The 26,634-nt window shown below is 37.9% G+C and overlaps 1 protein-coding gene across 1 annotated transcript in view; it reads right to left on the bottom strand.

Annotated features, from left to right (window-relative positions):
- Positions 1-2,019: 2,019 nt before the first annotated feature.
- tango6 (transport and golgi organization 6 homolog (Drosophila)) overlaps positions 2,020-26,634 on the bottom strand; it is a 215,056-nt gene continuing 190,441 nt past the window's right edge. The window contains exon 18 of the mRNA XM_051931454.1: positions 2,020-2,312. Coding sequence (XP_051787414.1) covers positions 2,136-2,312 — 177 coding nt within the window. The 3' untranslated portion in view covers positions 2,020-2,135. The remainder of the gene's footprint in view (positions 2,313-26,634) is intronic.

Genomic DNA, 26,634 nt, shown 5'->3' with positions numbered 1-26,634 from the left:
AGTCATATACAAGTTTATATCTTTTTGATTTTTTTTTTTTTTTTTAAGTACAATATCACATTATTAATCACCAGTAACAGTGAATACACTTGACTTGAGCATTCCTAGTTTTCATCCTCTTTCTCAGTACATTTAGCATTCGTTTACTCAGAGGTTGATGCACTTGCTGCTCTTGAGCAGCTCTTCTTTTCTACACCCTAGCGGCCTGCTTCTTCTCTTCTTTCGTCGGCATCTTTTCGCATTAAAACTGATTAAGTCAGTGTTTGTGATGCAATTACTTAGTACTTTTTCTTTAATTTTTCACTTAAGCTGGCATTTAAGTCTTCAATCTGCCTCAAGAATGATTTAAGATATGAAGAGGTAGGGGGAGTGACAGTGAAGGTGGTAGGGATGACAACTCACAGCCGCCCTGCTGGTGTTGATGCTACAATAAAATAAAAAGAGTAATAACCTCCGAGGTCAATCATCACCCAGAAAGCGGATAGTAGACGTTACATAGCATATGTGTACCAAATTTCAGGGCAATAGGTCAAACGGTTTGTGAGCTACAGGTGATTTAAAATCCTGGACAGACAAATGAACAGCCACGGTAGCGTGTTATATAAGAAGATTATTAAAATGACCATTATCATTATTAAAGATAATATCATTATTAAAATCACACTTTACACCAAATTTCTAAATTGTAATATTTGTCTAAACATTCACAATAAGTTAATTATAAAAACTTCTCTGGTATGATAGGGTGTTAACAGTATGGTTTATTCTGTTACTGAAAGGGGGACCAGTAAACTGACAGCTGCTTTTAAAGAAGGTCTTATATTTACTGTTGCTTCTGAAATATATCCGTCCTCGCAATGTAAAGTGCCCTATGCTGGTGTACTCCATGAATGGTGGTATATAAAACTAAGATTGATTTATTGATATACTGTGTGTTCTTGTAACTGAACTATTCACAATACATATATTAATTTCATAAACGAGATAAAATACTAGCATAATTCATAAATGGTTCCTAATTGGTGCTGAAGAAGAAACAAATTTAACTTGCTTATACAAGTAAAACTGCTTGGAGTGGGTATTTTTAAGGGTTATTTCACTAAACCAATCCATTTTATGATCTTCATTCTTCCATCAGATGATCACAGAGAACTGAAGCCCATCCCAGCAGCGTGAGGAGCCATGCAGGAGCTAAGCAGTCTGTCACAGGTTATTGTGATGTGCCCACTCTCAGCTGGCCAGGTAACCAACACAAACAAGTAAATCCAAGCAGATAGCTTAGTAAACTGTCAACACAGTTTGAATTTTCTATTATTACCATACATATGAAAATAAGCAGCTCCATTAAATACACAACATTGTCTTTTTTTTTTTTTTTTTTACAAAAATACTGCTTCAAAATTGTATTTATTACATTAACATAACATTCTCAAACCTGTTCATGGTCACTTGGAACCACAGCATAACAACCTTGTACAAGCATTAGTCCATCACAGTCTAATTTTTTTTTTTTTTTGTAAAAATGAAAAGAAAAAAAAATACCCACCTAGTTGCATATGCATCATTACTGTTATATACTGTATATAAGTGAACTCTTTACAAAATGCAAGCATATACTGTATAAAGAGCTGTATGTAAAACTATAGCTGTTTTATAATATATAAGAAAAGACAAAGTAGACATGTACATCTAAACAGTTATTAAAGCATGGTGACATTTCCAATAAAATGTATCTTGATACACAAATACACTTAACCCAGGTTTGCCAGTATTTGTTAAATCCCTCTGACTGCAGAAATTGTTTCCATTGTGTAAATCTGCTTTACCACATTAATCCACTGTTCATATGTTGGAGACTCTTTTGAGAACCATTTTCATGCTGTTGCTTTCTAAGTAGCAGTTAGAAAATGCCTAATAAATCTTTGACTTCTATAATGATTTGATCAAAGGCTAAATCTCATAATGAAAATATTTTAAGGATAAAAAATTATGTAACTAAAAATACAAAGCAAAATGATATCTGGAAAAGTATGTTTATTATTAAATGTTTACAAATATTTCTAACTTCTGTTACCAAAGCACAAGAGACCACTATAAAATTAAATAACTTATTTTTTTTTTCAGGCTGTAGTGAGTTAAGGCAGTACAACAATTTTTTTCTCAAGTTTTTGTTCTGGAAAAAGGTAACGCCTCATGATCTCATCAAGCTCTTCCAAAGCTAGCTGTCCATGCAGCACTGTGACATCATCTGGGTCGTGGTGCACTACGTACTTCAACAAGTGATAAAAATCCCGAAGCACTTCATGAAGGATCTGCAAGAGAAAATGAAATGATTATATGTTAGGCAGCAGTGTGCATCATGCCTAATAACTTATAAACAATCCTTCATTCCACACTCCCCCAAAAACTCCACAGCAAGGCATTCCCAACTTTACAAATACTTTTATTTTTATGAAATTATCTTATTTCAATCAACACAGTTTACCTATAATTGAGGCAGTTTAGATAGCAATTTCAAATTTATAAATACAAACCAGGCAGTGTCAATTTTTGAATAAGTAGCCATACACAAAGAATGTCTGGCAGAATTAGAAGAGGGAAAAAAAACATTTGTTCCTAAATTCCTTCAATGCCTGCACTACGTCCACATCAAAGACAAGCAGAAAACCTACAATTAAACAATCAACTAGGTGTTCAAAGAGTATGCAAAACAAAAGTGCACCTTTATGGGGTGAAGACAGTCTAATAGTACTCTTTGTTACCCAGTGGTCAAAGACAAAAGGTGGTAACAATCATCATTAAATCAGCACTGCACCCTTAAATTGATTTACAGTACCTACTTAGTCACAAAGATCAAAAACAGCAGTTCCCCCGAGTAGAAAAGAAAAAAGTCGGTGCTCATTCACTAAAATCACAACCTCACATTTAACTTCTCATGTTTAAATAACTGTAGTAAGTAGTAGAAACATAAACAGATATGTCTTCTTTATTATTCATTTTATGAAATTTCTTATTATAGTTCAGGGTTGTGGGAAATTCTTACTTATGCTGGCTGTAACTGGGGCAAGGCTGAAATGAAAGGCAGAAGGGGTGTCAGTCCATCATAGGGCACAGTAGACCCGAGCATCGACATAACATACATGCCGCCAATGGGAGAGGCACAGAGCCGGACCACTCAGAGGAAAACTCAAACAGATGTTGAAGAAACATGTAAACTACATACAGTTGGTGCCAGATTTGGATTTGCACTCAGGATACTGGAGCTGTGGAATAGCACCACTAGCTAGTTAAATTACTATTATTTTTATTTATTTATTTTATTTGAAGAACATAGCATTGCATACAATCAAGACAAACTTCTACAACAAATTACTTCATAGTCAAACTGGAGAAAAAAAAAAAGAAAGCAGGAACAAAGAGAGACAAAATGAATACTAACAAAACAGAATTCAACCCCCCCCCCCAAAGAAAAGCCAAGAGCATGGGCAAAAACAGAGAGAAATAAAAAAAGGAACTGAAAATGTCCTTTTACTCCATATACTGTAAATATAAATGTTTATTCTAAAATTTTATTAATTAAATCTGGCAAAATTGTATTTTCTATCAAAGACCACCAACAAGATAGAATTTTATCTACACAATGAGTTATATATAAAAAATATTAGTTTTTACTTTTAGAACATCAAATAATGGCTTTTCTTTTACAAGTCGCACCAGAAACTGTTTAAAGGAGATATATCAATGTACAACGCATACATCATGTCAAACCTTGCAATACATGTTAATAATACTTAATATTTATGTCTTAAGTAAAGCTTTTAATGAAAGACTGGTGTTTTTTTTTCTTTTAGGTACACTATATTTGTATAATACTTGATAAATTATAAGCAAAACATTTTGTGATTCATTTTTCAGGGAAATAAAGTGTACAAAGAACTATATCGATAATGTTATAGAAATGATCAAAAAAAATTCCAGTGGCTTCTTCCACATAACATAAACAAGAAAGCTAAACTGAAGTCCCGATGCAGCGCCCCACTGATTCCAAAGGATATACCGCCAGGCAGCAATAATGGCAAACCGATAAAAATAAAAGAATAAAGACTAACTTGGAAAATCAGAGTATTCCCTATTACAGGAGTCCATGGTTTTGTCTGAAGCCTCCTACAATGCATCCTTTAATGCTGCCCAAAGTTCCCCATAAATTAATTATAAAAGAAGCATAACCAGTAATGTTGCTTAGCAGACTTGGGGATGTTCACTTTGGAAGCTAAGACACGTTAAAAAATCCAAAGAGCAGAAAAGAAAAGAACAGAAGGTCATGAGCACAACACATACAAAAGGGAGCCTGGCGTAATAGGGCGTCTCCAGTGGTTAGGCATAATCTGGGAACAAACTGAAATGGGTAAAATGTTAATCAGGGGTTTCTGGAGCTTGACTTGCTATTTCTGAAAACAATAACCAACACAATGGGATAATTAGAAGGGAAGTTACAAACCTGAACATTAAGAAGGAAAAGAGGCTAAACAGGCATCAAACATAAAAAGGAATACTAAGCTCGCACAGGTGTACTTGATAAAAGTAATACAAAAAAGATTAAAGAACCTGAATTGGTAAAGAAACTTTGAGTTATTTTAGGACAGAACAAAGCAGTAAGTGTAAGAAGAAAGAGGAAGTAGGAACATGGCAATTCACACAACAGCCATGATGTGTTTAAAGGCTGTATTCATTTTAAGTGTCACCCAACATACTTATACTGTGTGAAGTGACAAAAACAGAGCAAGTAGTGACATCCTCCCATTCTTAGTAAATGGTACCTACAAATGAAAAACTGAATGAATGAAATAAATGTATGAGGTTTTTTTAGGAGACTATATTCCTTTAAAGTGGGTAATGACATCCTTCACATCTTCTGTAACTCTGCAACGGCCAGTGTAATTTTCTACTATGTGGTATGCTGGGCCAGTAACATCATTTCAATAGAGGCCCATCAAATCAACAATCTAATTAAAAGTGCAGGCTCAGTTATGGGACACACTCTGGACCCCCTGGAGGGTAGTGGCAAATGAGAGATTTACAATAAAACTGAGAGCCATTATGAACAATGTTATGAATGAAAAAAACGCTACTGCATAATGCATCACTATGACTGTGACTGCCAAGTCGGAAGCTTTCTTTTTTTTTTTGTCAATCTGGTGTGTGTTTAGACCACTGTGTGTGGGTGTATGTGTATATATATTTAATGTGGTTTTGTAAAAAGCCAAAGCTCCCCCCAAGGGACAAATTAAGTTAGTTTATTCTTTCCATCTGTCCATTGAATCTAACTGCACTTCCACCAGATGACAAATCTTAAACTTGCATGCCAGCATGAGTTGTTGCTGACTATGATTCAGTATTCAAAAAAGGCAAGATTTGACAGAGTATAGAGTAGCATTGCAATCTTTTAGAAGGAACCATAATAAGGAGGTGAATTTTTTTTTTCAGGGAACATTAATAAAACTCTTGATTCTTCTAATAAGCTAACATATGTACTGTTACTATTCACTTACAAGTGTCAACCATGCTTCTTCTTAAACACACATGAAAGATAATAAAATAAGCCAGACATACAATTAGAAATAAACAAACTCAAAGTAAACATAAAACTCGAAGGGCAAGTTTCCCGATACATTAAACTTTCACATAAGTTAATTTTCAGTTGTCATTGCTATTGGTTTGACCTGCCATCCATACTGTAGCCAAGATTGATTCTTATTACATTTTGCCTTTAGCTGTGGTTTTTCGGTCTGTTACCCACATTTCTTTGGGCAGCATATTATTAATGTATACTATGGCCCATTTTGGATTTCAATTCAGACACACACCTTGTGCATATTTAGTTTCAATTTGAACAAGTTGTGTTTAATCACATTACATGGCCTTTTATTCTCTTTGTAATAAAATGTATTTCTTGTACATGTAAAATTTCCGGAATATAAAACAGCAGATAAATTTGGGCTTGGTAAGAACAGACCATACTCAACAATACAATACAGCATATACAGTGGTGTGAAAAACTATTTGCCCCCTTCCTGATTTCTTATTCTTTTGCATGTTTGTCACACAAAATGTTTCTGATCATCAAACACATTTAACCATTAGTCAAATATAACACAAGTAAACACAAAATGCAGTTTTTAAATGATGGTTTTTATTATTTAGGGAGAAAAAAAAATCCAAACCTACATGGCCCTGTGTGAAAAAGTAATTGCCCCCTTGTTAAAAAATAACCTAACTGTGGTGTATCACACCGGAGTTCAATTTCCGTAGCCACCCCCAGGCCTGATTACTGCCACACCTGTTTCAATCAAGAAATCACTTAAATAGGAGCTGCCTGACACAGAGAAGTTGACCAAAAGCACCTCAAAAGCTAGACATCATGCCAAGATCCAAAGAAATTCAGGAACAAATGAGAACAGAAGTAATTGAGATCTATCAGTCTGGTAAAGGTTATAAAGCCATTTCTAAAGCTTTGGGACTCCAGCGAACCACAGTGAGAGCCATTATCCACAAATGGCAAAAACGTGGAACAGTGGTGAACCTTCCCAGGAGTGGCCGGCCGACCAAAATTACCCCAAGAGCGCAGAGACGACTCATCCGAGAGGTCACAAAAGACCCCAGGACAACGTCTAAAGAACTGCAGGCCTCACTTGCCTCAATTAAGGTCAGTGTTCACGACTCCACCATAAGAAAGAGACTGGGCAAAAACGGCCTGCATGGCAGATTTCCAAGACGCAAACCACTGTTAAGCAAAAAGAACATTAGGGCTCGTCTCAATTTTGCTAAGAAACATCTCAATGATTGCCAAGACTTTTGGGAAAATACCTTGTGGACTGATGAGTCAAAAGTTGAACTTTTTGGAAGGCAAATGTCCCGTTACATCTGGCGTAAAAGGAACACAGCATTTCAGAAAAAGAACATCATACCAACAGTAAAATATGGTGGTGGTCGTGTGATGGTCTGGGGTTGTTTTGCTGCTTCAGGACCTGGAAGGCTTGCTGTGATAGATGGAACCATGAATTCTACTGTCTACCAAAAAATCCTGAAGGAGAATGTCCGGCCATCTGTTCGTCAACTCAAGCTGAAGCGATCTTGGGTGCTGCAACAGGACAATGACCCAAAACACACCAGCAAATCCACCTCTGAATGGCTGAAGAAAAACAAAATGAAGACTTTGGAGTAGCCTAGTCAAAGTCCTGACCTGAATCCAATTGAGATGCTATGGCATGACCTTAAAAAGGCGGTTCATGCTAGAAAACCCTCAAATAAAGCTGAATTACAACAATTTTGCAAAGATGAGTGGGCCAAAATTCCTCCAGAGCGCTGTAATAGACTCATTGCAAGTTATCGCAAACGCTTGATTGAAGTTATTGCTGCTAAGGGTGGCCCAACCAGTTATTAGGTTCAGGGGGCAATTACTTTTTCACACAGGGCCATGTAGGTTTGGATTTTTTTTTCTCCCTAAATAATAAAAACCACCATTTACAAACTGCATTTTGTGTTTACTTGTGTTATACTTGACTAATGGTTAAATGTGTTTGATGATCAGAAACATTTTGTGTGACAAACATGCAAAAGAATAAGAAATCAGGAAGGGGGCAAATAGTTTTTCACACCACTGTAAGAGCTACTCATCTATGTAGCATTTGGTTTACGAGTAAATGACACTTCCATTGTTAATATTCTATGGCTTGGCATTTTAGCCCACTTCACTTTCCGCTTCCGTGAAGTTATTGACTCTAAATATGTTTGGAACTGCAGCTGGATTCAATAATGGGCGATCAAGAACACCTTTTCTTTTCTTCTTCGGCAGTAAGTAGTTATCGATGAAGAAATGAGCACTAATTTTTTTAACCATGTGACGCTGGACAAAACATTACCTGCCTTCTCCTAGTATGTGGACTATAACACCCGGGGAAATAAGACTATTGACTTACTGTATGCAAACATTAAAGAGGCATACAGCACCACCCCGCTGCCTACGCTTGGGAAAGCAGATCATAACCTGGTTCTGCTTCAGCCTCACTACAAATCAAGAGTGAGGGTCCTACCTACAACCACACGCTCATTCAGGAAGTGGTCCCCTGAGGCAGAGCTGGCTCTGAGAGACTGCTTTGGAACTATGGACTGGGATATCCTGCAGGGATCACAGTGAGAACATTGAGGAGGTTGTTGACTGCACTACTGACTACATCAACTTCTGTATGGACATTGTAGTTCCAGTAAGAACAGTACGCTGCTGCGCTAACAACAAGCCATGGATTACAAGTGACATCAAGGGCATTTTGAACCAGAAGAAAAGGGCTTTTAAAGGCGGTGATCAGCATGAGCTCAAGCGCGTGCAGAAGGAACTCAGAGTCCAGCTCAGGGCGGCAAAGGAGCAGTACAGGAGAAAGTTGGAGCAGAAGTTGCAGAATAACAGCATGAAGGAAGTGTGGGATGGGATGAAGATCATCACTGGCTGCAGCTCGAAGTGGGGTGCCACCATCGAGAGAGACGTGAAGAGACCAAACCAAATGAACAACTTCTTTAACAGGTTTGACCACCCTAACCCACTCTCACCTCGGAGTACTACACCCTCCACCCATCCTTCTGCTGATACCAGCATAGGAGAGACATCCCCACCCACAATTACAGCAGCGCAGGTGCACAGAGAGCTGAGGAGTCTTCGTGCCAGCAAAGCAGCGGGTCCAGATGGAGTATCGCCACGACTGCTGAAGGTCTGTGCGCTGGAGCTGGGGAGTCCTCTACAGCGCATCTTCAACCTGAGCCTGGAACAGGGGAGAGTCCTGAGGCTTTGGAAAACATCTTGTATCACCCCAGTCCCAAAGGTATCATGTCCTAGTGAGCTGAACGACTTCCGGCCTGTCGCTCTGACAGTCACATGTGATGAAGACCATGGAGCGGCTGCTGCTTCACCACTTGAGGCCACAGGTATGCCACGCCCTCGACCCTCTGCAGTTTGCAAACCAGGAGAAGGTGGGAGCGGAGGATGCCATCATCTATATGCTACACCGATCACTCTCCCACTTGGACAGAGGCAGTGGTTCTGTAAGAATTATGTTTCTAGACTTCTCTAGCGCCTTCAACACCATCCAGTCTCAGCTCCTTAGGGACAAGTTGACAGAGATGAGAGTAGATTCATACCTAGTGGCATGGATCGTGGACTGTCTTACAAACAGACCTCAGTATGTGCGTCTCAGGAACTGCAGGTCTGACATTGTGGTCAGCAACACAGGAGCGCCGCAGGGGACTGTACTTTCTCTGGTCCTGTTCAGCCTATATACATCGGACTTCCAATACAACTCAGAGTCCTGCCACGTGCAAAAGTTCGCTGACGACACTGCTATCGTGGGCTGCATCAGGAGTGGGCAGGAGGAGGAGTATAGGAACCTCATCAAGAAATTTGTTAAAATGGTGCGACTCAAACCACCTACACCTGAACACCAGCAAAACCAAGGAGCGGGTGGTGGATTTTAGGAGGCCCAGGCCCCTCCTGGACCCCATGATCATCAGAGGTGACTGTGTGCAGAGGGTACAGACCTATAAATACCTGGGAGTGCAGCTGGATGATACATTGGACTGGACTGCCAATACTGATTCTCTGAGCAAGAGAGGACAGAGCCGGCTATACTTCCTTAGAAGACTGGCGTCCTTCATCATCTGCAATAAGATGCTGCAGATGTTCTATCAGACGGTTGTGGCGAGCGCCCTCTTCTATGCAGTGGTGTGCTGGGGAGGCAGCATTAAGAAGGACGCCTCACGCCTGGACAAACTAGTGAGGAAGGCAGGCTCTATTGTAGGCATGGAGCTGGACAGTTTGACATCCGTGGCAGAGCAATGGGCGCTGAGCAGACTCCTATCAATTATGGAGAATCCACTGCATCCACTAAACAGTATCATCTCCAGACAGAGGAGCAGCTTCAGCGACAGACTGCTGTCACTGTCCTGCTCCACTGACAGACTGAGGAGATCGTTCCTCCCCCAAACTATGCGACTCTTCAATTCCACCAGGGGGGCAAACGTTAACATTATTCAAAGTTATTGTCTGTGTTTACCTGCATTTTTATTACTCTTCAATTTAATATTGTTTCTTTATCAGTATGCTGCTGCTGGAGTACGTGAATTTCCCCTTGGGATTAATAAAGTATCTATCTATCTATCTATCTACAAACAAGATTAGTCCTCCATTCAAATGTTCACATCCAACCTCAGCACTAAAAGCCATAACACCTTTAAGATATCATGATAACCACAAGTGAGTCAATGGAAACTGTAAACATTTCTCTAATTTTATGTTCATATTACAGGTATCCATGTTTTCAAACCATTTCTTGAAAGACAAAATTGCTCTGAACAGCTTCAGACAGTGCTTGGTTTCATGCTGATCAACTTTGTAGTTTACGTCAAAACTCCACCCATGATGGCGAATGTGAGAAGACAAGAAAACAGGAAGTTATTTTTTACCTCAAGGAAAATAGATCCAAGTACTTGGGGGGGGGGGGGGGGGGGGGGGGGAATTGTATTTCTAGTTTCTTTGCTTTATGAGAAGGATGCCTCAAAACATGGGAAGCACATTTTCTTATCTCACAACCTTGCTGCTTCAAAGTGAATGCATTCGGTAATTTTTAAAGCTTTTTATTCACCTTTAATCAGTCCCACTGTAAGCTGCAAAAACAGACAAGGTATTTCTAAAATTTATAAAAACTCTTCACTTTAGTACTATATTCCATGTGGCAAAATAATATATACCATAACTATGAAGAAATAACTTCAGCTTGAAAAATACCACATTTATCCTTTAATGTGCAAATATGCAAGAATAGTAATTAACTGTCTTTCTATTCACAAAAAAAAAATTCTTTTAGGCAGCGCCAACTTTATGAATAGTAAGACAATGCTGAAAACTACTAATTCAAAAGGATTGGATTTTAGCTTAACTGAATCCACTCAACATTTAGGCACTATCTTTAACAAATGGATGATTTCTTAATCTGCATGTACTTACAAATCTAGTTAATTTGTTTCAAACAGAATTGACTACTGTAATTTTTTAATGTTAGTCTGTTTGAATTATTCACTTATTCCTCTACAGTTAATTCAAAAACATGAAAAGGATGATGACCAGAGTTATTATTAAGGTGTAGCTACATATTAACTGCAGTTTTTAAAATGGACTTCTTGCCTGTAGTAAAGTTTAGACATGCTTTTAAAACTTTTTATTTTTTTATTTATTTTTTTTTATTTAATTGAAAGTCCTAACCTACTAACTAATGTGTGTCTATATTGTAGGGAATATACTAAGATCTCAAGAAGGATATATACAGTGCATCCGGAAAGTATTCACAGCGCATCACTTTTTCCACATTTTGTTATGTTACAGCCTTATTCCAAAATGGATTACATTTTTTTCCTCAGAATTCTACACACAACACCCCATAATGACAATGTGAAAAAAGTTTACTTGAAGTTTTTGCAAATTTATTAAAAATGAAAAAACTGACAAATCACATGTACATAAGAATTAAGAGCCTTTGCTCAATACTTTGTCGATGCACCTTTGGCTGGAATTACAGCCTCAAGTCTTTTTGAATATGATGCCATAAGCTTGGCACACCTATCCTTGGCCAGTTTCGCCCATTCCTCTTTGCAGCACCTCTCAAGCTCCATCAGGTTGGATGGGAAGTGTCGGTGCACAGCCATTTTAAGATCTCTCCAGAGATGTTCAATCGGATTCAAGTCTGGGCTCTGGCTGGGCCACTCAAGGACATTCACAGAGTTGTCCTGAAGCCACTCCTTTGATATCTTGGCTGTGTGCTTAGGGTCGTTGTCCTGCTGAAAGATGAACCGTCGCCCCAGTCTGAGGTCAAGAACGCTCTGGAGCAGGTTTTCATCCAGGATGTCTCTGTACATTGCTGCAGTCATCTTTCCCTATATCCTGACTAGTCTCCCAGTCCCTGCTGCTGAAAAACATCCCCTAGAGCATGATGCTGCCACCACCATGCTTCACTGTAGGGATGGTATTGGCCTGGTGATGAGCGGTGCCTGGTTTCCTCCAAATGTGACGCCTGGCATTCACACCAAAGAGTTCAATCTTTGTCTCATCAGACCAGAGAATTTTCTTTCTCATGGTCTGAGAGTCCTTCAGGTGCCTTTGGGCAAACTCCAGGCGGGCTGCCATGTGCCTTTTACTAAGGAGTGGCTTCCGTCTGGCCACTCTACCATACAGGCCTGATTGGTGGATTGCTGCAGAGATGGTTGTCCTTGTGGAAGGTTCTCCTCTCTCCACAGAGGACCTCTGGAGCACTGACAGAGTAACCATCGGGTTCTTGGTCACCTCCCTAACTAAGGCCCTTCTCCCCCGATCGCTCAGTTTAGATGGCCAGCCAGCTCTAGGAAGAGTCCTGGTGGTTTCGAACTTCTTCCACTTACGGATGATGGAGGCCACTGTGTTCATTGGGACCTTTAAAGCAGCAGAAATTTTTCTGTAACCTTCCACAGATTTGTGCCTCGAGACAATCCTGTCTCGGAGGTCTACAGACAATTCCTTTGACTTCATGCTTGGTTTGAGCTCTGACATGAACTGTCAACTGTGGGACCTTATATAGACAGGTGTGTGCCTTTCCAAATCATGTCCAATCAACTGAATTTACCACAGGTGGACTCCAATTAAGCTGCAGAAACATCTCAAGGATGATCAGGGGAAACAGGATGCACCTGAGCTCAATTTTGAGCTTCATGGCAAAGGCTGTGAATACTTATGTACATGTGCTTTCTCAATTTTTTTATTTTTTAATAAATTTGCAAAAATCTCAAGTAAACTTTTTTCACGTTGTCATTATGGGGTGTTGTGTGTAGAATTCTGAGGAAAAAAATGAATTTAATCCATTTTGGAATAAGGTTGTAACTTAACAAAATGTGGAAAAAATGATGCGCTGTGAATACTTTCCGGATGCACTGTATATATCTATAGATTATAGATTATATATATATATATATATATATATATATATATATAGATAGATAGATAGATAGATAGATAGATAGATAGATAGATAGATAGATAGATAGATAGATAGATAGATAGAGAAAAAAACATAGGAGGTAAACCCTTTATCCATAGGGCATCCACATATCTTGAATGTTATATTTACCAATACAGAACTCTGCTCATTCACATTATGAAATCATTATAGCATACTCTGATTAGAATTTTGCCATCAGTATTCACATTGCATGTTAATTAACTGTACTAAATGTGTTGAGCGGCCATTTCTAAGACTTTGCTATTTTCTTTCTCTTTTCTGCATCCATGGTGGTAGTTAATCTGTTGGGTGTGTCATCACAAATCCTATTTTCAGAATATCTGCACTGAAATAAAATGGTTTCTTAGTGGAGGAATTTACAGTATTTCTGCATGTAATTGACCTAGGAAAGTTGGAATTTGCATTTAGGGGAAAAAAACACTCTACATATTGCACATTTTATTTCTGTTTAGTTATCAACATCATTTTTTTTTGTTTCTTTTGACCACACTTTATTTGTAATTATTGTGCATTGTACCTCATACATGTTGCACTTAGCAACTTAGAATGTAATCAGATATTACACTATTTCTATATTTTTTAGCCTTCTTTCTTTTTTACCTTGCATTTTCTGAGACTCTACTACAGGTGAGCACCTTGGCACAAGAGCTCATACATATGTGGTACATGTAATAATAACAAGTAACATGCACAATGCTGAGCACAAAACTAAGTCTGTGCCTAATGCTAACCTCTACTTCTTGACCTGTACTGATTGTGTGTGAATTGCGCAAATTATAACATCAGTAATCGTTTATTTAGTTTTTGCAGTTTTAAGCTCAACCACTGGACCATAACAGATTTTTTTCATCATTATATAAGCCTTTGAAAACTTTTAATGTGCATAAGTCTCATTCCTGCATTTGGAATCATTCATAAAGTGGCACTCTGGCACATTAGTTGGCTTTTCTGCATCATGACTCTGGACGCCTGGTCAACGACAACCTATAGTTTGCATTTACCCCCGTGACATACCGAAGACCTGCATGGTGGGTTAACTGGTGATTCTAACCAGCAAACTGGAATTGATCTAATAAGCCCTGTATTTCTGTACAACTTTTCTGAAATTATTTCATTTCATGAAAGAGTCACTGATCTTAGGTCATTTCAAGTATTCAGTAACACAAATTACTATGGTGTCCAACTTTAGAGACTTGCTTCAGTTTCCTTACAAAATCAAGCTAACCAAAATATCAAATATGGTCACGTGAAAAAGTAAGTACGCCCCATAAATTTTTTTTCTTTTTTAACATATGTGGACACAAAGATTTTAACTTTGTTTAAACAGTATCTATGGATAAACATATTTTATAATATGTTATATTTTCTAGTACACTATATAATTAAAATAAACATAAATGCAAATTTTGCATGTGCAAAGTGAGCACACCCATACATTTATCACTACCTCAAATACCTAAAATTGGAACTATGTGCACCAGATCAGGTACAAATGATTTTAAGATCATTAAAGAGGCTCTTGAAGGAGCCTGTCTTATTTAATAATAATTGTAAGTTTTATTTATGTAGCACCTTTCATACACTAAAGGACACTTTACAATTCAATAAACACATTAACAAGACAGTATAAAATTACATACAAGAAAATGAATAATACTCATTGATAAGATGTGTTTTTAACAGGAGTTTAAAATGAATAATAGATTTTTCCTCACAACATTTAGTTTGGTTTGCTCATTGTTGTTGAAGTGTATATTATCACCATTCCTGGATTTAAAGAGCTCTCTGAGACCTCTGAGTCAGGAAAGGGCTTTAGAAAGATCTCCAGACATTTGAAAAGAAACTATTCCACTGTCCTGAATATCATCCACAAGTGGAGAAGATTTCAAACAACTGCCAATTCTTCCAGGCCTAGGCCACCTTAGCAAGGTCAACCTGAGAGGAGATATCAAGTTGCTGAAAGAAGTCTCTAAGAAACTCAGAATTTCATCATGAGACTTACAAATAGTTCTTGCCACATTAGATTTCAAACTACATGAGACTACCACTAGAAAGTGGCTGCACAAATTTGATGTACATGAGGAAGAAACCTTTGGAATTCAGAAACAACATCAGAGTAAGACTATAAACTTTGCTCATGAACACTTCTGCAATCATGTGCTCTGCGAAAGACAGGGTAAACAGAGTTACTTGGCCACAGTACCAGAAGACTTGTTTTGTAAAAACCAAAGATAGCATTTCAAAAGAAGAACCTGGCACCAACTGCAAAATGGGGGCGCCTGAATGTTAAAAAAGAAAAAAACCTTTTATGGGGTGTACTTACTTGTTCACATGACTATAGGTTTCAGTTATTCCATCAACTAAATCTAAATGTGAATTAAATCAAACATTTTTATGTAATTATTGTTCACAGACAGTCAAGATCTCAATGCCTTTTTTATATTCTTTTCAGGTTTCTCCTATAAAATGGAAAAATGTGTACATTACTGTGATCACAACTTAGTGCCAACTTGACTGTGGACATACTGTATATGTTCCATTTACTGCCCCACTGCACAGACCAGGAATTATTCCTAGTTGGATACTGATAGCAATCTGTGGGAAATTCTTTCAATGTACAGTGACTGACATTTGACATCTGATGCTTATGTTGAGAGCAAATTTTGACAACATGTCACCTTGAATATTGTTTGCATATTTTCCCTTGGTGAACACACACAGTAAGATATATTTGTACAAACTGACAAGGCAAAAATAATGGCTTGAGATTTGTTTTTACTATAGTAATAAATGGAGCAAATCCATTCATATATTTTCCAAACCTTCTTGTGCAATAATTTGGTTGCAGGGAGATGAACCTTATGCTGGCATTGAAAACTTTTTTTTTTCCCAGTTACAGTTTTGATATACAGTATGTTTGTAGCTATAAAAGGTGTACCCCATTTCATGTTCTCTATGGACTGATATTTTCCATTTGGCAGGGGTTGGGGAAAAAAAAACTTTAGTATAGTATTTTTCTACACTATATACCACATATACACAAGGCACAAGTGTCAGGCTTTGTTTTTAATTTGAGACAAACGTTTTACATCTATTTTAACCACCTGTATGACAAAATCCACTATTTCATAAATTCGTTGGCACAGCGAGTTCTTTCATCACTTTTGTGAGAGCAGAAACAGCCTATGTAATTGTTTTATTCATTTACCTAAGATGGGTGATGGCGACTACTAAAGCCACCATAGCAGCAGATGCTCTTCCGTCTGTGTTTAAATTATATTATATATATTTTGTTATTGAATCAAGTTGGCGAATTTGAGCAGGGAGAGAATTCCAGAGCAGTGTAAGACAAAGCATTGGCTCCAACAAAACAAAGTTGAATGGGTGGCACAGAAAGTAAAGATGCAGATGAGGAGCTGAGAGTATAGGAAGGGGTATATGTCTGTAAAAAATCACTAAGATAGAGAGGAGCAAGATTGTGGAGAGGTTTAAATGTTAAGAACAGTATTCTATATTGTACATGTTAGTAGACAGGGAGCGAATGAAGTTGGAAATGAATCGGTGTAATATGTTCAGTGGACTTAGAACAAGTGATTATCTTAGCAACAGAATTTTGTATAACTTGCAAATGATGGATAAGATTTTTAGGGATGCCAGACAAAATGATATTACAGTAGTCTATACATTAATCAAAGCTTCAGTACTATGTTTTGTCAAAACTGAATGAAGTCTTGCAATATCTCTCTATTATATAAAAAAATATTGGGACGAAACAAGACTTTTTCAGAGAGATAATTTCAAGTCCCCCAAGACGAGACTTTGTGCCAAGAGATTTAACCACTCACCTCTCATTCGTGTGAATGCTATTGTCAGACACTCTTCCTGTGCTTTCAGCTCTTATAAATTTTTATGTTTTCCTCATTTTAATACAAGACATACAATCTATTTATTTCCCTCGATGTAGTCCTTTTCTGGACAATAATTTTATACGTTCTAGATGAAACGTCAATGACTAAGCGAAGAAGAAAGGGCAGCGCATTGAAAAGAGGCCCAAAATAGTTGGAGACAAAAGAATTCAAAAAAGAACAATAATAATAAGTGCAAATTCGGAAAATAAGGTAAGTTATAATCAGCCCGGAGCAAGTGGAATTCAAAACCTAACAGGTCCAAGCAGGGGCGGAAGTAAAACACAAAGAAGAAGAAAAGACAAAGAGTAGAAGACAAAGTAGAACATCATAAAGAGGTTCAAAAACGTTGGCGCGATACACATGCAGAGCAGGTTAGAGATTATGAAAGTACTAAAATTCGAAAGTCTCAAAAAACTGATTGTAAAGATCGCATTAGCGCTAAGGAATGGAAATTATTACCCAGTGTAATAACGGAACAGCGAAAAGAGATTGAATATATGGATATAGGTGATATGACAGAATTATGCATTTTACAAGTCAGAGACTTGTAGATCGTCTAAGTCATGTTGCCATCATGGAAAAGTAGTGTTTCTTCCAAATGAAGAGGCCTATCCGCAAGAAATAAAAGATTTGTTATTTGGTGAAAGTGAAATCCACAAACACTACAGGCAAAATATCCAAATGTTCAATAATCTGTCGCGTTCGCATCATTCAATGCTCAAAACGTAGATTTAGACTATTCAGGACTATACACTATGAGAATCTGTGGTCCCGCAACAATTAAAGCTACTACAAGTTTAACTTCAAAGAAACCACAATTCGGGCAGGTTTATATTTATGATCAAGGAGAAGCGATGCAACATTGAATCGAAAGAGTTAAATGATCAGATGTACAGTGGTGCCTCACACAACGAACTTAATTCGTTCCAGGAGCAAGTTTGTTATGCGAAAAGTTCGTTATGTGAAACGCGTTTTCCCATAACAATACATGTTAAAAAAAATAATTCGTTCTGTAGCATAAAATATGCTAAGATGACATAAAAAAAGATAAATTTTTTGTTATTATTTTTATTTAGATACATCTAAAAACATAATTTTTTTTTAAAAAAACACACATTTTTTTAATTTTAAGACAGACTAAGTAGAGTCTACCGAATCTTGCACATCTTCATCCATTTTCTGCTTTTTGGCCGATGGTTTCATGAAAAACCTGTCCAAAGTCGTTTGTTTTTCTCTTTTCTTCAACATCTGCCGGAAATAACGGACAAGAGTATCGGAGTAAAGATCGTTGATCCTGTTTGCTTCAGCTGAATCCGGATAGTGGGCATTGGTAAACTCCTGAACTGCTTTCCATTTGACCAGGATGTTCTTGATGTCAGCAGTTGGGATTGGTTGATTGTTTGATTGTTGCTCCTCGTTATCAGATGACGCTTCCCTTTGAGCATTGTCCTGTTGCTGGACCAGAAGTGCTTGGAGCTCTTCAGTTGTCAGCTCTTCTTCGTGTTCCTCAATAAGCTCCTCTACATCCTCTTCCTCTACCTCTAATTCCAACCTTTGGGCCACTGTGATGATGTCCTTCACCACTTCTGTGTCATCAACTACTGCTTCTTCCTGGGTCCACGAAGGCACAAGCATCTTCCAAGCAGAAATGAGGGTCCTTTGTGACACTTCTTCCCAGGCCTTCTGTATAAGTCGTATTGCCATAAGGACATCAAATTTCTCCTTCCAAAACTTTCGGACAGTCATATTGTCTCCACCAAACTCGCATTCTTCAAACACCTTATTAAAGAGGGCTCTAGTGTAGAGTTTTTTAAAGTTCGCAATAACTTGCTGATCCATTGGCTGAAGAATGGATGTGGTGTTTGGTGGCAAATACTGCACCTTGATAAAAGGATAATTTTCCTGCAATATTTCCTCTAGGTCTTTTGAGTGAGAAGGGGCATTGTCAAGTATCAGAAGGGCTTTGAGCGGCAGTTCTTTTTCCAGCAAGAATTTCTTCACGGCAGGAGCAAAGGTTTCCAGAATCCATTCGTTGAAGATAACTTGGGTCACCCAGGCTTTTTGATTGGACTTCCAATGGACGGGCAGTTTGGACTTAATAACGTTATTTTTCTTGAAAATTCTGGGATTTTCAGAGTGATAAACCAATAGAGGTTTGATCTTGAGGTCTCCGCTGGCATTAGACGAAAACATAAGGGTAAGTCTGTCCTTCATGGCTTTGTGTCCTGGCAATTTCTTCTCCTCTTTTGTAATGAAGGTTCTGCTCGGCATTCTTTTCCAGAAAAGACCCGTTTCATCGGCATTGAACACTTGTTGTGGGCAGTATCCTTCATCCTTAATACATTTTTGAAAGTTAATAGAGAACTTTTCTGCTTCTTTCTTGTCAGCACTGCCAGCCTCACCATGCATAGTAACGCTGTGGATTCCACACCTTTTCTTAAATCTAAAAAACCACCCCCTGCTGGCTTTGAATTCTTCTTCATTATCTTGATTGCTGCTACTTCCAGGGACGTTTTTCTTTAGATCGTCATAAATTCTCTTGGCTTTGTGACAGATAATATCTTGGGTTGTTACGTCACCTTTCACCTGCCTGTCCTTAATCCAAATCGCTAATAGCCTCTCCATTTCCTCGTGGATTGAAGACCTATGTTTTTCATGAAATAGTTTTGATACTCCTTTGGCTACTTTGGCTGATTTGATTGCATCCTTATTTGTCAAAATGGTGAAAATGGTGGTCTTGCTGAGGCCAAACTCTTTGACGAGGTCACACTGTTTTACCCCACATTCACTCCTCCTAATTATTTCCTGTTTCATTTCAACAGAAATCACCTTCCTGCTTTTTTTAGAAGCCATGATATAAAAAAAATATTGAGTTTAACTTAAAAGGACGACTGCCGTGATACGTGCGTGATTTAATTCGTAATGAAGAAAGATTGCCGCGATACGTGCTTAAGTTAAGCGCAGTGACTAACGACTGCCTGCAGTGCCTGCGCGGAAGGATGCAATACATCGGCAGCGATCGTGGAAGCTCGGGCGAAGCAGTCGTGAAAGCTCGGGCAAAGCGGTCGTGGAAGCTCGGGCAAAGCGGTCGTGGAAGCTCGGGCAAAGCGGTCGTGGAAGCTCGGGCGACTTCGTTGTGTGAAACGAAGTTCGTTGTATGAATCATGAAATGAAGTTCGTTGTGTGCAGCGTTCGCTGTGCGAGGCGTTCTTTATGCGAGGCACCACTGTATTAGAAATTCTAGAGCCAATAATGGATACAAATCCATACGTCCAAAAGTATCGCACTTTACAGGACATTTATCTGAAAAACACGGACAAAGATGTTTTCTTGGACTTCTATATGAATCCAAAAGATCACGCTCGCATATATAATAAACCAACATGTGACGAATTGTCAGCAATAATAGTTTCGAAAGAAGGAGATATCAAAAACAGACTTGATATGCGTTTATCCAAAAGCACAGCACGATTCATTACAAGCGACAGATCCTGGAAATGACTAGCGTGTGGGGCCCGGACAGAGGTTGGCGAGCGAAGCGAGCAGCCCCTAGTTTGAAGATGAAAAAAAGCAATCCTAGAAACATTTATATAAGATCAAAAGGAAATGGTACTATCCAGAATGACACCCAGACTCTTGACCTGGGAGGAGATATTTGTAAAAGTACTGTTCATCAAAATTAGCAAGTACAGATTTCATACCAACAAGGAGTACTTCTGATTTATCACTGTTTAACTGAAGAAAATTATGCATCATCTGTATCTTTATGTCATATAGACAAGCAGTAAAAATATTGGGAGGAAGAACAGAGCTGTATTCAGTGGATAAATAAAGCTGCATAACAGTGAAATTGAATGCCATCATGCCAAAATGTATTACCTATAGGAAAAATGTAAATAAGGAAAATAAGTGGCCCCAGCACTGAGCCCTGTGGAAGTCCCTGTGTAACCACTAGATTCTCTGACCCTTCATCTGAACAACCTGTCTTCTATCAGTAAGATAAGAGGAAAACCATTGACACACAAGGCCACAAACTCCAAAACTAGCTAAACGTTCCAGAACTATCTGATGGGATACAGTATCAAATGCAGAACTGAGATGCAGAAGTACAAGAAATGTTAAAAGTCCTGTGTCTGTTGAAGATCACAGTAATTTTTACCAATGCAGTTACAGTACTATGTTTCAGATGAAAGCCAGATTGAAACTGTTCAAACAGGTTATTTTTTGAAAGATGGGACTGAAATTGAGAAGCAACTATCTTTTCAAGAATTTGCAAGATTAGAAATAGGTTGGTAATTACAAAAATATTAAGGGTCTAAACAAGGTTTTTTCAAAATTGGTGTAACTGAAGCCATTTTTAAGGAAGGAGGAACCATGTCAATGGCAAGGGAAGAGTTAATTATAGAGGTTATCAAAGGAGAAGTATATGGCAAGCAGGACTTAAGCAGACTAATAGGTATTGGATCCAGTTGATAAGTAGAGGAATTAGATTTTGTTATAAGCTCAGAGATATCATTTTCAGTTGGTAGACTGAATTCTGAGAATAAGGTATTTGGTAAAATACAGGTAATAGTGGAAAGCCTGTCATTTTCTGCAGAGAAGCAAGTTGCCAGTGAATCTCCCTAATCTTAAAAATGAAGAAGTCCAACAAGTCACAACAATGTTTAGCAGTGAAGTTATGGTGGATGACATTTTCTGGTTGGGCAATTAGCCTATTCACTATAGAAAAATGTGCCTGTACCAATTATGTTAGAATAACATACACCTTTTGCAGCAGAAAGAGTATTTTTGTAGTATAAAATATGAGCTAAGTACAGTCCCCTGTACAACTATACAAGTTTTCTTAAACAGACACTCCAGCTGCTGGGCCCATAGTTTTGGGGCCAGTATGAGAAAAAGAAACATTCCGTGTTTTTAAGGGAGCTAATTTATTGAAAGCAGGAAACAGAACAGCATTATAATGATCTATTAATTCTGATGGGGTAGCAGAAAGAGGAAAAACAGACTGTAGGTTAAGTAAACCAATAAAATTCTCAGGATCTACATGCTTAACATTACGAAATACGATAACACGCTGAATCTTTGATTTACTAAGAGGTAGGCTAACATCAAATATCCATCCATCCATTTTCCAACCCGCTGAATCCAAACACAGGGTTACAGGGGTCTGCTGGAGCCAATCCCAGCCAATACAGGGCGCAAGGCAGGGAACCAATCCCGGGCAGGGTGCCAACCCACCGCAGAACATCAAATATAATCGCTCTATTTTACTGTGTATTTAATTTGTGTGTTCATGTACAGTATGTAACATCATACGCAGTTTAACCATTTACTACATTACTTTAATGATTACCAGCCTAAATGTTTTATCATTTAAATTTTACATTTTAAAGTGCTGTGCTTCACCTCCATACATGCTGCATTTTATTAATTCAATCAATACATCTAACCATAGCCTCGGTGTCTCAGAATTATTGAAAGGAGGTCCATTTAAATTGAAAGAAAAACACATATTTTCACATCTAGGAAATACGAGTTTACATATTTTTTAAGCATAATGCATGTCCTGTGATAAACACCTTGAAAAACACATTTTGCTTATGGATGATAAGGTTAACGATGACAGCATTCTTCCAGCCCTCTCTGTTTAGGCCCACATATGTATTGTTATTAAAGGGCATACTGTACCAAAAAACTGCATTACCATTGATACTTGGGCAGACAAAGCAATCAGAGAATGGTATAAAAACTGCAAAAAAATAGAGTTCTAAACTGTGGTTGTGCATATGAAAAAAATACAACCATATTCCTGGAACTTAGGAAGACAAAAATCAGTATATTTTTTCTCCACCCAAACCCAAGAGTTTATTGACAATTTTCAAAGTATTAAAATTACAGTTTCACTTGTTTTAATTGTAGCAGAGGAGGTGGCTATTGCCTGTAGGCATTTACTACAAATCTTGGAAAAATGTGTATGAGTCAATTGAAAGAAGGCCAAGTCTACAGAAAAAAAAATTGGTTTGTGGAATATGTAAAGATGTTCCTTGAAAAAATACACCAGATGTATATCAGAACAAAGAAACACATGAGAAGGTAATAGTTTTTAATTAGTGATGAAGACAAAGCATTTATCAAATCAGGCATAAAACATTTTTTTCTGAACAATAAATTAGTGAGCCTGAAATTAATACATTTTTCTATTTGCTGTAAATCATCAAAATAGGAAAAGTTACTGCAATTTAGTTAATAGTCAAGGAATTGAATTTTACAGATGGCAAACCAAGAACAATATATGTCCATTAGCAAAATGTAAAAAAGAGAACTTTTGTGTAAATATTCCTAATGTTAACTGCACCATTTAGGCAGCATTTGATCTGTATTTAAAGGTACAGGATACGTGGTGTAAGACATTATCTGCCCACTAATGTACCTCTTGAAGAATTCCCACAAGAGATTAGCATAAAAAATCTGCAGTGCAGTTATGTCAATGAAGAGTTCCACTTGTAGCCACTTTGTTATATGCAAGCTATTGCTGGAATTTACCACTAAACGTCTGGGTTGAAATGTGAGGACACAGCCAAGTCAAGAATTCTGGAAACCTCTACCCTATAGTTTCCTAGGTCAACATCTAACAAACTTGTTAGATGTGGGAATACGATCAAATAAATTACTAGGTTAAGTATGCAAAATGTTAAAAGACAATTTTAAGTAAAACAAACGCATGTGTCATTCCATGTCAAAAAAATCTGGAAAAATTACTAGGTGTACCCAAGTTAGTCAGGAGACACCCTGTAAAATGTTTTTGATGTAAGATCAATACTTTCCAAGATATAGCCAGTTTACCGAGGGGAGTAGAGTGTTGATTTTATCCGGCCTCATTTTTTCATCAAATTTCACAAGTTCTTAGCTCAAGAACTAAGGTTCAGCCTTTAGGCCAGGGGTGCCCAACTCCAGTCCTGGAGGGCCGCAGTGGCTGCAGGTTTTCATTCTAGCCCTTTTCTTAATTAGTGACCTGTTTTTGCTTCTAATTAACTTCTTTTGAATTAAGTTTAATTAACTTGGTTTTTAAGAAATGTTTCCCTGAATTTCTTTGTCGTTCCTCTGAATTGCTTCATTTCTTTCCTTAAATGGCACCAACACAGAAGTGATATGTAAAGTGAGTGAGCCAACAGAAGGCCAGCTAAGTCAGGGCCTCAAACTCCAACCAATTTCACTCCAACCAGCTGCTTAATGAGGCGCTGAGTCTTGTCGTTATTTAAGCCCTTTCTTTAATTCCATGGCTTGTTGCCGCTCTCATTGTGCAATAGCAGCCATTTCCAAAATTAAGGATTTTCTCTTTTCTAAGAGCAGATCAGCATTCCTGAGACCTTCACCTTTCTTTATTTTCAGATATTGTAAGATGGTCACTGTTTGTTGGGCCTGTTTTGGCTCATTTTCTGTCTCGTTATTGTTTGGCTGCTAATTAAGGAGAAAGAAACAATTAAGGGGTCTGAGTCTCCAAGAGCAAGTCAAAGAAAATGAATTCAAAAGAAGTTAATTAGCAGCAAAAACCGGTCACTCATTAAGAAAAGGGTTAGAATGAAAACCTGTGGCCACTGCGGCCCTCCAGGACTGGAGTTGGGCACCCCTGCTTTAGGCGCTGGTAGTATGTGACAAAATTAAAATGTTTAGTCCAGATGACCCTGCAAGGTCAAAGCAGCCCCTTGAAATTGACCAAAATTTAATTTGAGCTTTTGACTTAGCTATGTTTAGGCCTCAGAAACACATACCGTAGATACTTGCATATAAGTCGGGTCTTGAAACCCATAAAATAGATCATAAAATCAGACGCCGACTTATACACTTGTTCATCTTCTTGCTTCCTCCAATCTCGTACCAGTTTCTCAGACACATCGAATTTTGCTGCAGCAGTGCAGTTACCAATTTCTTTTGCTACTTCAATGACTTTTAATTTAAAACCAGCTTCATATTTTCTTCTGATCGAACGCTCTATCGTAGGTAAGGGATGCTCTTACGATAAAGGTGTATGAGGGTGTGAGATACAAAAAACACAAAACAGTGCAAACACCACTTTGGTATAGTTCGGGTATTCCCGTGTGGTCACGTAGGCACAATACATAGAAAAAAAAGGCAAAGAGTAGATGACAAAGTAGAACGTCGTAAAGAATTCAAAAATGTTGGCATGATACACCTCGGATTTAAACTTGTAGATTGGAGACTTGTAGATTGTCTAATTCATGTTGCCATCAGGGAAAAGTAGTGTTTCTTTTAAATGAAGAGGCGTATCCGCGACAATTAAAAGATTTGTTGTTTGGTGAAACTGAAATCTACATACGCAAGCAGCAGAGACGTGAAGTGGCTGGTGCACAGCACAGGCAGGGGGGGTTGGCGAGCAAGGGGCAAAGCCCCCTAGTTATATGGTAAAATCAAGCCCCAACTTATCCGCAGGAGAACTTAAATGCGAATATACAGTATGCGGTATTTGTACGGTAACAAACACAGACTTCTGATTTTTTTTTCCTTATTTAGATAACTATATAGGCTTTCTGAAATGGCAATAAACAGAAAATAAACAGCAGACCTCTCAACTCCAAAAAATTATTTTGGATTTTGTGCAGATAATTTTAAAAATATTTTTAATTTATTCTACATTGTCCCTTCTTTCTCAAAACAAAAACCTTGCATTTCTTATGTTAGTCTTTCATGTTTATTTTCCATCCTAAACATAGGCTTAATGCACCTTGTGTCAATAATGGTAATCATTGAGTTCTCAATAAGTAAGTTATCAAAAATGAAAAACTTTTTTTCATATCAAATGATGATCCTATCTCTGAACAGAGAATATGATTGTCCATGGCCAAAAGAGTACCTGGTACTCGAGAATACCACTGCTACATCCCGGCATAAGACTGAAAACTTAAAGTCATCTTGGTGTCTGGTGAAGACAGTCAGCTGAGATCCTGGCCTTTCACAATCACAATCCTAATGGATCAGATGTGTCCCTCACATTATACCAGTGTCCTTTTGGAGGCTATGCTGGGTGCATGAATGAGGAGAAATGTTGCATTGGTGTGATTTGTGACAAGAGTAAAGCGGAATCAGACTTCCTGATATGTTTCATGAATCCAAACTATCCTGCACAGTCTTTCAATTGGCCACCTAGAGACGATGTTTGTGGGGTGCTTTTACAGGGTGTCATTGCACTACTTAGTGCACCTACAACGGTCAGTAGGAGGTAGTACCATTTTGATCTTAAAGACAAAGATGCCTTGCACTCTGTACTTCGAATGAAATGAGTCACAGTCCTGCAGCTGCAGTACCAAGATATGAACATTTCATTTTAACTAGTGTTGTATTTAATGATAAATAAAGCTGCAGCTGTTCCAAGTGTTGTGCTTAGTGTGCCTTTGGTGATTTTTTTTTCCCATTAATTTTATAAACTGTTAGTGATTAAGAAATTGATGATAATCATTACTGACACATGGTGAAATTATCCCGTTTAGAATGGAAAATAAAAAAGATTTACATGAGAAAAGTAAGACTTATTTTTTAAGAAAGAAGGGACCATGTAGGATACAGGAAAAATAATTTACAAAATGTCTGGACATTCCCACAGTCCATTAAACTAGTCTGAAAATTAG

Source organism: Erpetoichthys calabaricus, chromosome 9 (genome assembly GCF_900747795.2).
Source record: "Erpetoichthys calabaricus chromosome 9, fErpCal1.3, whole genome shotgun sequence".
In the NCBI taxonomy this organism is placed as follows: domain Eukaryota; kingdom Metazoa; phylum Chordata; class Cladistia; order Polypteriformes; family Polypteridae; genus Erpetoichthys; species Erpetoichthys calabaricus.
The sequence above is the reverse complement of the archived record's forward strand: the minus strand, read 5'-3'. Positions and strand labels throughout refer to the sequence as shown.